Raw genomic sequence first — 16,479 nt, 5'->3', positions numbered from 1 at the left:
GTGCGACCGGCATAGATTTCCAGCTTTTAGTTGTGTGCCATTATCCCTGCCATATAATTCTGCAGTTTTGTACATCTTGTTGTTGAAAATTAATATTTGGAAATGTATCAGTAAAACTGAATTAAATTTCTTTTATCGTGAACGTCTAAGTATACGTATTAGCAGCTCTAGTGCTAAACCGGTTCCAGCAACTTTGCATAAACCCTTTGTAAATTTTATAAATTTTTAAACTGATATACTATTTTCAAAACTTTGCACAGAAATACACAGATTTTCCGAGAACGGAATAAAAACCAGCTAAAAAATTAAAAATTGGATTTCCCGGCGTTTAATTATCAAATCAACCACCGCACACTAGTACACAAGACCTGGCTTTGTGAGTCATAATAAAAGAAAGTTCAGTATCCGTTCGAGGACTGCGTAAAACAAGTGCACAATAATTAATTCAGTCACGTACACTACTTTACAGTTTCTTTGGTGTGAAAAGGCTCAAGTGCGCTCCTGCAGCCAGAAATTTGTTTAACCTTAAATTTTTGTGATTTTTTTATGTAAGTTCAAAATTAACAATCGGTATAAACAACCGGCTAATACTCAGTTCATTGGCTACATCCGGTGGAGTCAGGAGTCGCTAGCATTCGACAGTCTTGTATTTATGGGAACAGTTTAGTGCACTTGCATCCTGACAACTCGACAGAAAAACAAACGCAACTGACTCATTGCACTACGGCAGCGTCTATCACTTCTTAGCGAAATAATAATTGGCAAAAGCATGAGCAATAGTTTCTTACTGTTTGCATAAAATAGTGCAGTTGATGTTCGTTGAAATTATTTGTCTTTATCATATGAGCCGTGTTACAACTAAAATCGTGTAAAATCTTCCAGTACTGCAGAATTATGCTATGGAATATTTTAAAGAGTTTACAAAGACGGCACCTTCAGCATACAGTAGATAGACTGTTCTAGCTCGTACTTTTATACTGATCTACATCATACGATACCTTCATTAATTTACCGTAGAGTTAGCATCTTCAATCAAAGACGATTTACGAGAAAGCATAATTTCGCTTCAGGATATCAGGTTTAACTTGTGATATTTATTCATGCAAAGAAGTTTATTCCCACTCCTACGCAAATTTTAAGCGGAATCTTAATTAAGCCTCGTGATTTATTGTGGCTTTGTCGTATCGACAATGAAAGTTCCGCCTCATGAAACCGGTATGTCTCCCGTCAGCTGTCAGTTCTGCTTATTTCATAGAATAATGCCCAGGACGTGACTTATTGTTTTATAAGTAAAGAAAATATACACAGCTAATAACATTTGTATGGACAAATATTATTCAAAATGCGCATATTGGGTCCTTTAATTGGGTGCTACGCACCTGAAGTACCTTGTATATATGCTAACTGCACTCAAAAACCATAAACTGCAGAGGGTTTTGCCAATATTTAACGTTTTGCAGCCACCAAGTAGCGCGCGGAAAAATACTCGGACAATCATCGACATTTTTTAATATTTTTTAGTCTTTTCATGGAAGATTCCAATAAACTTTGGTTCAACAAAGAATAAAACATAGCACTTCTTTTTACAATAAAATCTCATCACAGTTTGTTTAGCGGCGTCTCTGAAAAAAAAAACTCAAAACAGGCTCTTAATACGCAACAAATGTCTAACTAACTTAGAGAATCTTTTGAATGCCGCTCAGTAAAAATTTTAAAAATCTTCTCTAATGATTTGTTTTTAGTTCTGTTTATTCTAAAATAATTATCTCCCGGCAAAGCGTCATCAGCCTGTTCCAATTTGGAAACTTTGTTCGAATTCGCCACTTCAGGCACTTGTGTTGTATTGGCAGCCACCAAAGTGGTATTTTCCTTGGAAGGCGGACCTATAACAATATCTAGGACAATGGAGGATGCATTGCTTCCCAAACTGTCATCGTCAGAGAAAAATGTTGGCAGGCGCGCATGACTTCCGGAAGCATCAGCATACAGAGACGAATCGTAGCCAGGAACCAAGGGCAACATTCCGGATGTAACGACAGGCCGGCGAACTCGAATATCCAGATCCATGTTTTGATTAGCTGTGGAATAGTCTCCGGAATATTGTTGTAGATTTGACCGATATATGTCGCTGGTGCCGGTGACCACGGTTGTCGGTACAGGAATCTTGATGTTAATCGTTCCACCGTTCTCTGGAGCGCAGTTGCAGTTCCTACCAAACAAAACCATTTGGCGAATTAATTCTTAAATTGTATGGCATTTGAAAACAATGCTTTTCTGCATATTGTAATTAAGTTACAAACTTATTGTCTACAGTGTAGTGCTGGTAATAAACTTTGCCGCCGGAAATTTTAATAATAAATTTAAATTTGAATAAGTTTGCAATATCATTTATTCCAAGGTGCTGTATATTTTAGTTTGACTTATATAATATAAATATATTATATATTCGTTTTTAATACTACCTTGGGTCGTCACAGGCATTTATTTTGGGGTTGAACTGCATGCCGGCTGGGCAACGGAATCCGGTTCCTCGTCCATTTTGCTCACAGTTGTAAAAGGTCATGCATCCTTTGGTCGGATCGGGTACAAACTTATTGGCATTATTCCCATTCATGCATACCGGAACAGACTATGAACACAGCACAGCGTAAACCACATGAAAACTCCAAGCCGAACTGCAATTTACCGCACGGATTTTCATTGCTATTTCTTACCGGCTGCACAATTCCCGGCGCGTTAGAGAAGCAGTTGACATTCCGGGAGTTTTCGCATTTACCGGTTAATTCATTAAAGACAGACGTCCCTGGGCACACACGTATACTTCCGCTCCCATCAGACTGACATACAAAATACCGTCGACAACTGCTGGCACGGTCGGCGTACAGCCCAGCCGCTCCCAGACACACAGCGGGAGTTTGTTGTGATGTTGGTACATATCCCGGGTGTTGCTGTTGCTGCTGTTGTCCTCCGTAATTTCCCCCTTGGAATTGGTAGTTAAACGACTGACCGGTTTGCTGGTAGTTGACATTCCCTTGCTGCACTTGACCGTAACCATAGTCGGGCTTGTTTTGGTTTTGTGGAGAAAACTGGTTGCTGCCGCTTAGGATGTTGTATTCTTCGCCTTGGAAGAAACTATCGATGTTGTTTCCGGATTGAAAATTCTGATTAACCGGTGCAACTGGTGGTGGTGGGGATTGCGGTGGCGTATACGGGGGATACGTTCCCGGGAAACCGCTGGGCTCGGGTTCCGTAGAGTACTGGTACTGGTTATTGTTGTAGTTAATATTGTCGTTGTTGTTATTGTTTTCTGCAAATGTTAAGAAGAACCGTAAGCTTCCAACAGCTTTTAAGGCAGCCGAGTGCGTAAGAGTTATATATTACTGTTAACGCTCAACTGGCTGTAATATATTGCGGTTAACTGTTTTTATATTGGTGTTACGGTTAAATTTCCTTTACTATTCTATCAGACGTAGAGAGGAGGTATTCCAAATTGTTAATAAAGCCGGCCAAATTGTTTTGTATGAACAAAAATCGGCCCTTTTGGGTTTTATTGCTAGTTTAATTGTAGATTTGGCACTAGTGGATACCTTCGATTTCATTGTAACTGTATCCAACCGTAGTGACCGACGGTGGTTGCTGCCCACTTCCCGGGCCGGTATACGGACGCAGCTGAGCGACATACGAGGTCGTCGTTACCACCGGCGGAGGCCTGAACGTTGCTGTATTTGGTACGGGACGCGGCTGGTATTGTTCGGTGCTTGTTGGTCTCACTTGGTAATTTCCTTGATAATCTGCTCCACCCGTGTTACCGTTGACATTGCTATTATAGCTGCCACCGGTATTCGTCGAACTTCCGTAATTTCCTTGGTAGGTCTGAGCTTGTCCAACTTGGTAAGGAAAAACACATAATCCCAGTCCCTGGTCGAAAACAGTAGCCTGTGGGCAGGGCATGGCAATAAAGGTGCCATCCGGTGTGCAGCGGGCGTACACTTGATTGTTGTTGGGATTAGCGTAGAATCCGGCGGGTCGCAGCCGGCAGTCCAAGGCTGGTCCGTTCCATTCAACTTGGGCCGCCGACGTCTGCGTTCTGCCGCCCTAAGAAACGTAAAGTGCACATTCTGATCAAAACTGAGAATTTTTAATTAGCTTGAAAGTATTCTGTGTACTGTTTGGGAACCGGAAGTAAAACCAGTCTGCTTCATGTAGTCAGGCCAATCACACACGGACGTTTCTAAATAAAAAAGCGCAAAATTCAGTGACTCAGTATCGATTACCGTTAAGTCCAATTAAGGGACAAAACTTACGTTCATTGAACACCAGATTTGCTGAAAAATAACATAATAGATTATCAATAATCATACTAACGACAGTAACAATAATATTATATTGCCGATAAATATTTAGATAAATTTCACTGGCCATGACGACTTGATTCATTTTTCGCATAAATAAAAATACCCAGAAGATAAACGGAACTCTTGCATACCTGGACAGACATACTGGAATTTCCCACCGTCAGAATGACAGAGATAAAACAATCGACTACCACGTGTTCGGTCAGCAAAAAATCCGTTTTTGCCTCGGCAATCAAAATTTGGCGGGGTTAAAGTGTTGGGCAAAAATCCCTTCGAAATCAAAAATTTATTAGTGTCTGCAGTAATTTTACAGGCTGCAAATGACCAAAAATCTAAGCGACTTACCGGTGTGTATTGATTTTGACAGCGAACGTTTTGTGGCCAATCACAAACTGATAAACTCTGCAATTAGAAGTAAGTACTGGATATCCTTGTTTAGATTACGTACATTTAATTTAGACTATTGAGCCAGCTACATATACAGTTAAACGGGCCCAAAATTATAACTTGTCTTTGCATTATGCAGCTAATTCAACAATTTAAAACTGAATATTTAAAGGTGTTAACATACGTATGGTAATACGGATATATACTACATATCTTGCTGCATGTACACGTTTGTAATTAACTTATTGCAGTTTTTAATAAGTACCTGTATTTTTATGAGAATTTACAGTACTTCACCCATCAAATGAATTTAAGCCATGGTGCGTCACTCGTATTACTGTATGTATATGAATAATATGATGTTTGATATTTTCGATTCATTTTTAATGTATAGGTAGGATCTTCGCTGATACTTTGCGATCGCTTAGCAGATCTGCTTAACACGATTACCTACATTGTTAAACAGTAAAATGCTCGGGCAAGCAAAACGATGCGCAATCCCTTCCGGATTACAGTAGATAAACTGTGAACATCCACTTTCGACAACCGCATAATAGCCGATTTTGCCGCGACAGTCGTAAGTACGGTCCTGTAAATACACAAACCGCAAACAAGTTCTTCATTAGCACTAACGAGCAGTAATTGTTTGTCCTATTAACACGTGCTTACAATCCCTAATCCTGGATTAGTGTTCGTGGTATGCTGGGTGGACGAATAGGTGTAATAAGTCGACACCGTTGTAGTCACCGATGGGTATGTTAACACACCGCCACCATTCCCGTAATTCCACGGCTGTTGCGTGGTGAACAGGTAATCTCCATACGGATTTTGTGTTGCAGGACCGTAGCTGCCAGGCCTTTGTGGCGGCGCTATTGTACCGGTAGTTACCGGCGTTATTGGCGGTCTTATCACCACGGTTTGACCACTTCCGGTGTTGCCGTTGCGTGGGCATTGAACTCTTTCTCTTGGCTCGCAAGACAAAGTAAATGCATTCCACCGTAAGTTACCTAATTAAATAATTTAATTCAACAATTTTGTAACATCTGGTGTACAAACTCACGATAAGTTTTAAGCTAAGCATGGGGGAAGAATTTTAAATATTTGTAAGTTCAACAGTGTTTTAGCATACAGTTCTTATACTCTTGATAAAAAGTTCTGTATTTATTGCCACAAGTCATTTACATAGTTAGCTTGTTTTTGTATTTATTATTTATATTGCCAAAAGTTTTGTATTTATTATTATTGTTTTGTTTAGTTTTGTTTTTGTTTTAGTTTTGTATTTATTATTAGACAGTCTAGGACACCATGGGCTGGTATGCAAGTTAGCGAAAGGAAGACACGGTGTCCACGCAGTCTTGAATGAAGCGACCAAACGGGCGTTGAGTTCGGCAAAAGTGCCATCGTCACTCGAGCCGGCGGGCTTGGATAGAGGCGATGGAAAGCGGCCCGACGGTGTGACAGCTTTTCCCTGGAAAAACGGAAAGCCGCTCGTGTGGGATGTAACCGTGGCGGACACATTTGCGCAAACGTACATCGCACAGACGTCCAGAGTGCCGGGTAGTGCAGCGGAAATACGGGAAAATCGGAAGTTAGAAAAATATAGCGGGCTGGCAGACCGTTACATCGTTCAGCCGCTGGCGATCGAAACTACAGGTACATTTGGACCCCTGACGAAGAAGTTCTTCAAAGAGCTGTCGAGAAAGATCATCGACAGCACAGGCAACCCCCGCTCAGGAGAGTTTTTACGCCAAAGAATTGGTATCGAGATTCAGAGAGGAAATGCAGTTTCTGTTCTCGTTACATTTAGCGACATGGTAGAGAAGGAAGATGTTTACTTTGCCTTTCATTTGGCGGAACGGAAATGATGTTATGGCCTTTTTTTTGTTAACTGATACTCTTGTAATACGTTTCCCAGCACGAAACGCTAATTAAAACTTATGAGTATTGTTTTGTATTTATTGTATTCATTTTTTAAAGCCATTAATTTTTTTAAATTGTGCATTAAGCTATAACTTTGCAAATCTTGCCCACCTTGACATCTGTGCATATAACCGATTCCGGCGTTGCAGTAGAAGGCATATTGGCAGTTTGGATCGCTACCCGAATACCATCCGCTTCGGCCAGTGCAATCGAAAACCTGACAACAAGCGACAACTTCGTCACTAAAATAAACACAAATTTTAATCCCTTTTTTACCGAACTTGTCACAATCAGCAAACGATGACTAAACAGCGAAAACGAACATAAACTGCTATATTAAAAGTAGAGCGTTTGTTTGCTTTGTAAGGTTTTCTGACAAGTGAGCAGATTTGCTTAAACATTGTCCACCTTCTAACAAGTAAAGCCGTTGTGCACGCCATTGTTGTTCGGGCTAGCAAAGATATCAGATTTATTATGTAACATGCATTACGCTGCCAGAGTAAAAAATGGTGAAGTACAAAGCGCACATTGAGCTAGCAAAGAAGTTTATTTAAATCCAATTATAAATCTGCGATCTGCTTAACGCACCTGTTGATGCGTAATAGAAGGGTTGTATGACACTATCACAATGTGAAATGCATGGTTAGCGGGTCAAATTATTTGCGGCACTATACTCACAAATCAAATTTCAGGTAAGCGTACTAGTAATATACAGCAATTCAAAAAAATTGTCTGACAGTGTAGTGACAAACGCGGCAATCACGATAAAAAAAAATAAAAAAAAATAGTCTTATAAAAATATCCTTGACATTTATCGATATTATTTGCGAAAACCAGTGTTCAGAAAGATTTTTTCTATTTCTTGTTAAATAAATATGAAGTAACTCATGGTGCATTTTTAGCGAGATTAATAATTGGGAATTTGTGTACGTGTATTTGAACAGTATGTGCTCTTGACTGCATAAATTTCACTTACGCTCTGCAGTTCTGAATAAGCCATAACGTTTCGAAGCCGATATAACGTTCAAGAGCATGAGAGCGTGAAAATACTCAAATTAGATCCGATAGCGTTTGATAAACATTTACATTGGTAAATATTTATCTGGTGGTAATGGAGAAAAACTGCAAATGCACACACACATACAGTCAGGATCGGCACTTACTCTACGGTCAATTTGCACTCCATTGCAACGGCTCAAATCATTATCACAGCTACTGGTCAGTTCGTTGAATGCCTGTCCATTGGGACAGCGTAGTAGATTGTGCCGATTACTGTTCTGGCAGTAAAAGTACGTTGAACAGTCCGTCGGGTTCATATAGAAACCGGGAGGATGGCTGCGGCAAAACACTTCCTGAAAATTTGATTGATGAATGTATCCAAATTATATAATACGCAGCTGAATGTCAGTGTTTGATGGTCAGTCAGCTGCTGAACCGTGTATTACCCCGCCGTCGACCGGAACCGGTGACGTCGACGGAGGAAGTGGAGCTCCTCCGCAGCGAACATTTTGAGCAATATCACAACATCCGATGATCTCATTGAAAAGTAATCCATCTACAAATTTTCAAAACATTAGGCTAAATTTTAAAGGTTTTACCGGTATCACATCAGCATCATGTCCTAGCCTCACGTTATTAATTTTGTTGTATCAACTTGTATGTAGAAAAGAAAAATAACGTTCACTCGTATGTACGTACTAGCAAAAATGACGAAACGACGAACAAATCATAAATCGTTATATACAGACCTATCCCTTCCTCCAGCCATGGCCTTTTATAAATGCACTGATTTACTAACAATAAAATTACTGAACTGGAGTTTTACCTGGACAGCTTAACTGACGGGAGCGACCGCTTGGTTCACAGAAGTAAAATATCCTGCATCCGGAAGGAAGGTCTGGATAGAATCCACGTTTTCCCATGCACTATTTACAACAAAAAGAAAAACGCTGTTTTTAATTTTCATCTAATAAAATTCAGTTTTATATACAATCAATATGGACAATAATTATATACGACGGAAGAAACTGTTGTATATGATTCCATGCAATAACAATAACTTAGAATCCGATAAAGTTTAAATTAATGGTTAGACAAAAAACGAAGTGTCACTTTCGAAGCAGTATAAAAATACTTTATGTCTCTTGAGTATTTCACAGGTGGTCAATTTCACACACTTACAGAAACCGTTGGACGTATGGCACCCTGGTTGGCGTCGGGATAACCGGCACAATTGACATCGTGGGGCATTTTGCAGCACTGAGTGGTTTCATCAAAAAGGTAGTCACCAGGACAAGTGCTAGTGGTAATCGTCCCATCAGGGAGACAGTTGTAAAAAACTTGACAATTGCGACTCGTGTCCGCCACATAGCCTGTTCTTCCGCGGCACACATTTCTGGACATAAGTGTCTGAATGGGCACATTCGACGGATTGTGAGAAGGTCCGTAAGTGCCCTGTTGACCAATGCACATGCAAATAAACTTGTCTGACAGATTTGCATTCATAATGTACTGCACTGCTCTATTGTAGAAACGACTGTTTGTTTACAGTTCAAACCAGTGGCCAAATGGGCAAAAATTAAAAAAGCCGAAGCATACCAAAAATTGGTGGAGTGATGGAACAAGTAGAAATATTTGAAACGGTAGAGATACCACGTAATTTTTTTGGAAAAAACCGCCATGATTTATTCGCAGATTACATTTTACTGCAGCATACATGCTTTAAATCTGCGGACTGGAATTATTACACTGATTCACAATAGTAGCAAAATAACAGCAAAAACTGCACAAAAATTAACCAAGGTTTAAATAAAGTACAATCGTCGAATATCCAGAAAACTCCCTTTAATAATTATGGAGCAATTTTGCAGAATATTAAACTTGAAATTTTGATGAAAATTGAAGAAACTGCATTAAAAACTGGTAATTTCCAGTGTGTTTTATGATATCAACGACGTCATATCGATGGTAAGTATGCAAGTGGGAGCTTCGCTTTTATTTGAAAGCTTAAATAATGGCAGTTACCTGAAACTGACGATTTCTGGATAAACCGGAAACGTTGTGACTGGCCCCATAGGTTCTCTGGAACGCCGATAAGAGGGCAAAAAATTCTGTTGACAAAATAAAACAAAAACTGATCAATAAGCACAGCGTTTGTTATAATCCTCCGTACCAAACAGCCACAATGGAATGGGCATTATTAATCCGTTCCACTTTTTGCCGGATTTCTAGAACAATTAATGCGTGTGCAGTATAATCTCCGGTGCACAGAACAATCCCGCGCAATGCACGAGACAACGGAAGCGCTGGCTCTGCCCGTACAACGCAAGCAGGCGATCCGGTTTAGGCTACCGGCATCAACAATTCCGACCGCACACCAGCGTAGCCACACAACACCATTGACTAATCCAACATCCACGCATATGTTTATTTCTGGTTTGCTGGTCAAGGAATGCGCGCTCAGTGGTCAGCCGACAAATGAAAAAAAATACAGTTATAATGATCTTGATCGTTCGTATGTGTGTAAGTTATGGAGGGATTTGCCGGTTGGTAGCACATCAATTATCTCGTGGACTGACAATTGTCAGGTACCTGGCGTACGGCGATGTACTGACAAGGATGAGCGGAAATGTGATGGAGAGAGAGAGGGATATATCAAAGTATGTACTGATTGTGTACGACACTGTCGTCCTGATCTTGTCACAGTAGACTACTGGTACAGCGAGGCTAGCGACAGTTTTATGCTAAAATCCAAACTACGCCTTAGTTTTTCTTTGAGGTATTTGTTTAGTGGACAAAATATTCACTGATCTGGCAGAAAATGCATTGAGATAGCCCAGCATAAACGCTGCTGCTAATGGGCGGCAATACTATGAACTTATGAAGATCGTATGGATGAAAAGGAGGGTCGACCGTCTGTATCGCTATTGGCAATTGCAGTTGGTTATAGGCATGCGCGCAATTGTTTTTTCACTGCCAACAACGTTGTCACCGGCGCTCTTTATCATCACTATGCAAAGTCAAGGTGCCCAATGTGCTGCAAAAAGCACAAAACACAATTGGGAAAATATGCGGTTAATCATAAAGTCCAAAAAGTAAAAAGTTCAACACCATGAATTTTTGAATTATGCATGCAGCTTGCCATCAATTTGTCTGGCCTTGTATGAATATCTGTATGTTGATATTATACATAGGTAATATCCTAGAGTAGTGTATGTGTTCATAGCACTGTAGACGTAAATATTGTGGTCTCTGAATTAGTTTTCTTTTTAAAATTTTCCATACTCATAAAAGTTCATTTTTTTAGCATAGGTGCATTAACAATAACTGCGCAAAATGAATCTGTAGTTACAAAATCAGTGAAAAAAATGAAATTACCTGTGTTTCGAACATTAAAAAAATCCTACTCAGCTAAATTTTTATTTCCGTACATCAAAATGGGTCTAACAATAAGCACTAAAATGTTAACAAATGAGTCAAAGGCATGTTTCAGTTTGAGTGATACTTCAAGTATAGAACTATAGTCTTCCCGTTACCAAAAAAATGACGTAAAATTTTTCAGTTTGTTACGTATCATTCTTCAGGATAAATAGTCCTTTGTCCCTTTGTACGCAAACGAATACCACATATGTTGTTCGAAACAGTCGCTTCCGCTTTCCACTTCGTTTACCGATACACTTCCATCATGCCCAACACTTCCCCGCTACTGCATGAACGTTACGCAGAGTCAATAGCGCATTGATGGATGGAACTACCTGAACACGTCCCTAAACAATTATGCAGTAACCGGACAAATACCGGTTTATGTGCGAGCAGCACCGATGACATTTCACGTTCACAAGTCCGTTTCCAGCACCGGTTGGATAAGCGTAAAGTGTCGGTGGAAAAAGACCGATCCATGGGCATCAAGAATGATCGATTTTGTTGCAAAACTACAGTCTTGTATAATTTTTCGTGTAGTATCTAACATGGTGTTTGTGATTTTTTTGCATGCTCGTGCCGGTCACAGATAGCCATAAGCTAGTTTACAACATGATTTCATTAAGTCGTATTGATTATTGATTGCCAGTGTTTCTCACCATTCTTTCAGTAAACCAACCAGCAGAAAAGTGTGCATGTATACATGCATATTTAGAATTCCCACGATTTGGATTCGTATGACCTTAAATAAAAACATCCATGTTCAGTAACCTCCATTTGTTTTCCTCATTTTTGATTTACATCCGATTACAAGTCAACAAATTAATTCATTTTGGAAGTATGCATATTTGTCATATCTCAGTCCAGCAAACAGGGACATATTAATCCTGTTAATGAAATCATCCGTAGCCTAATCGCCGGCTTGTAGCTCCGCCAAAAGTGACCACATTCGCAGCTCTTGCTACATAGTACTCAAGTTTCTTAACAAATGGCACTTTACACTGTGAAAGCAAACTGTTCTTGTTTGTCGGTATATTCTTGGCAGATGTTACAAGACAAACAATGCGATACCGCGCTTTGTAGAACCGCAGAGGGGTTAGTCAAGCCTGCCAAGACACGCATACGATGGACCTTCGGCTGTTTGTTTCTTTTACTGTTTATGTAATGGACCATATATGCCCATACCTAACAAACATCCATTAACTCCAAGCTATTTTCACACAATCTGATCTGCAAAAATGAATTTATACAAAGTAGTTTTATATCTGTACTACGCCTATACTATACGAGTGTTCTTTTCTTGTTTGTGATTTCATACGGTGCAAATACCATACGGTACTGAAAGATGGCGCACATATGACGTCACGGTCCGTTCATTTAACCTGTATAAGCCGAAAATGACCATACTGCGGAAATAGGGAATCAAAAAATCGAACTTGTTATTCACGTCAGTTTCTACGGGATACAAAAAAACAGGTCTTACTTCTAAAAAGGGTTTTACTAGTACAAGACATTCGTCAATTCCAAATTTCCAATATTACAATGAAAACTTTTAACACGTCATACAGATCAGGTAGCAATTATACGAGAATTATTCCAAGCCAAAGATACGGAAACGATGATTACCCTTGGAAATATGTTCAACAAATCTTTTATACAGTTGTGAAAGAAAAACGTTTGGTGTTGTCCGCACGGTCCTTATGGAGCTGAGCATAATACAAGTTCACCCATTTAGGAACATATTCCTTGGGAGGAGTGTCGAAAAGGGGTTGGTCAGTGTACAAACGGATGTTGGCAAACTGCTCAAACTTCGGTGAACTAGAAAGAAATACGACAACTGTCTTCAGCACTTTAAAATCTGCAAATTCTACATTTGACACCTTCCGTGGCAGCTATAGTCTGGTTAAGAAGATCTTGATATTTGTATGTTGTGTTGTGAAAAATTATACATAAAATAATATTCTTTATATTCGTTTTTGAACGTACAGGGATTTCGAAACTTACTTAGCGCAATCAACATTGTACCACCAATCACAGTTCAACGTGACTTGGTTAAATACGGTTTTCTCCGGGCACAGATAGTCCGTCTTGACGCCATCCACATCGCAGCGATGGAACACCTGGCAGTTGGTTTCCACATCGGCATAAAATCCCACTCGCTTCTTCGAGGCACACGTGAAGGAGGTTGCGGGGATTTCCGTCAGAGCCGGATAATCTTTGCCGGGTACGGCGTCCGCAAGAATTTTCGTCAACTTGGCCGAGGTCACCGGAGGTGCCAGGAAGTCAAACACCCAAAGGTTACCATTGCCGGCTGTTGCGGTGGCATCCCAGGTGCTGCTGGTTCCGGTAGCAACGGAAGGCTTAACTACAGCGACAACGGCAACAGGCTTGTTGGTGATGTCGGTGTTGGTCGTCGCGTCGATATTGGTCCATTCGGTGGCGGGTTTGGCATTAACGTTCCATTCGGTGGCGGGTTTCGCATTAACAGTCCATTCGTTGGCGGGTTTGGCATTGACGGTCCAGGTATTAGACGGACTGCGGATGGGACCGGCACTGACGGCGAAGATGGGTTTGGTGTTCGTGTTGATGCTGGTGTCCACGTTCTTGATGTTCTCGTTGGCAAACTGCGCTGATTGGAATCCTGTGTTAGAGGTTGCCGGTTGGAATGTGTCCGTTGGCGTTGTCAGTGCACTGATGACGCTTTGGGCTGAGGGTTTCCACGTAGCATCACCTGTACATGTAGAATTAAATATTTTGCAGGGGGAACTACACGTTCAGCGCAGTTGTACATGTTATGCTTTACGAGTCTCGCTAATAGGTATAGGTACGTAAGTTATCAGTAACTTTTATAAATCGCATACCATTTATACCGAGCTCAGTAAATGTATAATTCATGTCAAATATCGTAATTACATGTGCTTTTCTATTATAAAGTCATAAACATTTTATCAAGACTCCGGCCATAAAAACTTTTGTCTCATAGGTAAATTTTAAAAAATTATATAGTACTCGTACAATTACGCTCGAAGACTACGCTATCGACGACGTATAAATATAATATTCTGGCCTTTTCAGAATGTCAATGCGTCATGACTCACAAAAACCAAAATATAAAAAACATTCCCAACTTGTATCAACTTGTAAGCATTCTATATAAATAAATATTATAAATAATTTGTTGGGGTGTCAATTTATAAAATAAACAATAAGATCTCTGTTTATTAAAGCTCCCGCATTAGTCTGAATCAATCTAATTCAAGGGTTTTATTTGTGCATACCGGTATTGGTCCAAATGTTGTTGTTGCTGGTAGGAAACTGAAAAATCGTCTGGGTGTCTTGTCCGACGGTGGTGCCGGTGGTGGTAGTATTGATGGTTTGCTGCTGGTCAACCCATTTCAAGTAATCTTGTGCGGCCGTCTTCCCATGCGTTCCATTGATAAGCAGCACGCTGGAACCGTCATCGTGGGAAATCATGGTGATGGTGGCATCTTTCCCCAGAACCTTGATTGTATCAGGATTCGTACGGATATCTTGGGAAGCCTTGTCGATGCCGCTCAAAAGGGTTGGAATGATGGTTTTATCCTGTACCGGGAAATTGCGGTTGGGAAACGCTGTGTTGTCGGTAAAGGTGTTGGTCAGGATGTTGCGGCCGACCGGTGGTTCCACGCTACCGGCAAAGCTTGTCATGGAAGGCGTCTGATGGAAATTTGATCCTGGCAGCTGATGCATCTGGCGCGCGGTAACGGTGCCGGTGGTACCAGAAAGGTCACGGGCATTGGCAGTGAAAGGGTATGAGGTGTACGGGTAATACTGATTCTGGACCGGAACGACAGAGTACAGGTCACGACCAGAAGGTTGCACTTGTTGGTAGTAGAGGTTCTGTAATGGAAACTGCGAAGCCTGTTGGGCACTTCCAGCCAAAACCTGGGTCGATACTGGATTCCACTGATTTCTGAATACACAACGCCATACACAATTGAATTTTAACATTTCTGATTAAACTCATAACAAAATATAGATTAATAATAATAAACAAACGGTTGTGTTAATTTCCTATTTACGTATGTATTTTACGTATGCATTTTCGTTTTTACGTATTTGCTTTTTACAACAGCTTCTTAAACGTTCATGTTTTGTGACTTACGATGAAAAGCCGTAGTTGGCTGGATTTGCATATGCCAGCGCTAAATAAAGAAAGGGCATTACTATTAAAAATTGCAAAGGGTACAGTAGGGTAGTAGTGAATTTCGATATTATGTTCAGCTGTGTGTATAGAGTTCGACAAAACAGCTAATACAGAGTATTCTACCCTTTGATAAATTTCTTACCGGCAAGGCTCAAAATAAGCATCAACTTCATTTTACCAGATGGAATAGTTTTCAGTTAAATGTTAGTGTACGAAGTAAAATTATAGAAACAGCTTATGCAGGATTTTTATCTAGACGAAATATGGTCAATTGGTTAACTTGGTTGGAACCAAATAAGAAATCGCCTTTATTTGAGGTATCTGCCTTATATAATAATTTCTGCGTGAAAGCACAGTCGTAAAGGCAGATTACCTTTCTTTTTTGCGCGCTTTTGTCGTGTATGCCATGAAGCCGTTGTAAAACAATAGGCGGGACGCTTCCTATTGCCAGTCTATAGGATTTGTGAGCGGTAATGATGTCTTTCCTATCTGCCATGTCTAGACGAAATTTGCACCAGGTGACCAATCACAATCGGGGTGCCGGGCTGTCGAATGCATAGCTATTTCCTTCCAGATTTTCGCGGTTATTCCAGAAGCCGATTCAACCGAGGGCTTCTGAAGTGGTCTAAAGATACAGAGCGACTGAGCTAAAGGCCTCCTCTAAACACCTGATTGCTACCTGTGCTTTAGCTCCCAACACAGGTAGATAACTGCAGGCCCCTTCTTTATATTGTACTTAAGTATATCTTTCGCTTTCGCGCAGCTTATTTGTCATCTGATGACCTAGTTACAATGCTGAAAATAATGGAAGTTCTAGCTCATAACAAAAGTTACCTTTAAGAAATCAATGCGTAAAGCTTTGTATGACAACTTACGTGTGGGACTGCAATAATGTGCGCGCTAGTTTAGTGAATTCGAACTAAAGTGAAACTGATGCGATACGGTAATTATGATTCATACCATAAATCCATAATAACTCAAAAAATCAGTTCTCACATGAGTTCACAGAATCACTTGTGGGTCGTGAACACGTCAATCTGCCTTGATGTTTTTGTAAAAAATTATAAAACTAAACAATAAATCGATAAGAAAAATAGATTTTGTTGCATTTACAATGTTATAATAATTAAATTTTTTGCACAAATAATTTTGATTATAATTAAAATCTGCGCGACATATTTCTATGGACATTTTCTTTAAAGGATTGTGTGG

General features: G+C 40.1%; 2 protein-coding genes across 3 annotated transcripts; both read right to left on the bottom strand.

Annotated features, from left to right (window-relative positions):
* Positions 1 to 1,491: 1,491 nt before the first annotated feature.
* Positions 1,492 to 10,351, bottom strand: LOC129588684 (uncharacterized). Of its 2 annotated transcripts, none has more exons than XM_055483025.1 (17): positions 9,835 to 10,351; positions 9,687 to 9,772; positions 8,844 to 9,116; positions 8,488 to 8,587; positions 8,108 to 8,217; positions 7,826 to 8,014; positions 6,774 to 6,879; positions 5,412 to 5,749; positions 5,197 to 5,331; positions 4,701 to 4,757; positions 4,487 to 4,625; positions 4,305 to 4,325; positions 4,167 to 4,231; positions 3,588 to 4,095; positions 2,715 to 3,307; positions 2,463 to 2,629; positions 1,492 to 2,209 (listed from the first exon to the last, which is right to left on the bottom strand). In XM_055483025.1, exons 1-17 carry the CDS (start codon positions 9,857 to 9,859, stop codon positions 1,672 to 1,674), a joined length of 3,450 nt encoding a protein of 1,149 aa, XP_055339000.1. In that variant the 5' UTR covers positions 9,860 to 10,351; the 3' UTR covers positions 1,492 to 1,671. The 2 variants fall into 2 exon arrangements, with proteins under 2 accessions (XP_055339000.1, XP_055339001.1); XM_055483026.1 differs by having other exon boundaries at positions 9,687 to 9,743.
* A 2,298-nt stretch (positions 10,352 to 12,649) lies between these two features.
* On the bottom strand, positions 12,650 to 15,551 carry LOC129588638 (uncharacterized). The gene is made up of 5 exons (XM_055482953.1): positions 15,410 to 15,551; positions 15,226 to 15,265; positions 14,360 to 15,033; positions 13,086 to 13,812; positions 12,650 to 12,899 (listed from the first exon to the last, which is right to left on the bottom strand). Exons 1-5 carry the CDS (start codon positions 15,438 to 15,440, stop codon positions 12,734 to 12,736), a joined length of 1,638 nt encoding a protein of 545 aa, XP_055338928.1. The 5' UTR covers positions 15,441 to 15,551; the 3' UTR covers positions 12,650 to 12,733.
* Between the last annotated feature and the right edge of the window lie 928 nt (positions 15,552 to 16,479).

The sequence above is a fragment of the Paramacrobiotus metropolitanus genome, unplaced genomic scaffold (assembly GCF_019649055.1).
Source record: "Paramacrobiotus metropolitanus isolate TYO unplaced genomic scaffold, Prichtersi_v1.0 Parri_scaffold0000030, whole genome shotgun sequence".
Lineage (NCBI taxonomy): Eukaryota > Metazoa > Tardigrada > Eutardigrada > Parachela > Macrobiotidae > Paramacrobiotus > Paramacrobiotus metropolitanus.
This window is presented reverse-complemented; position numbering and strand designations above follow the sequence as displayed.

Coding starts and splice junctions, on each gene's coding strand:
- LOC129588638 (XM_055482953.1), bottom strand. CDS start 15,440: ATGAAGTTGATGCTTATTTTGAGCCTTGCCG. Junction 15,266..15,409: donor GCTTATTTTGAGCCTTGCCG/GTAAGAAATTTA, acceptor TTCTTTATTTAG/CGCTGGCATATGCAAATCCA. Junction 13,813..14,359: donor CAACATTTGGACCAATACCG/GTATGCACAAAT, acceptor CTACATGTACAG/GTGATGCTACGTGGAAACCC.
- LOC129588684 (XM_055483025.1), bottom strand. CDS start 9,859: ATGCCCATTCCATTGTGGCTGTTTG. Junction 8,218..8,487: donor CCGTCAGTTAAGCTGTCCAG/GTAAAACTCCAG, acceptor GAAAATTTGTAG/ATGGATTACTTTTCAATGAG. Junction 4,758..5,196: donor GCATTTTACTGTTTAACAAT/GTAGGTAATCGT, acceptor TTCTAATTGCAG/AGTTTATCAGTTTGTGATTG.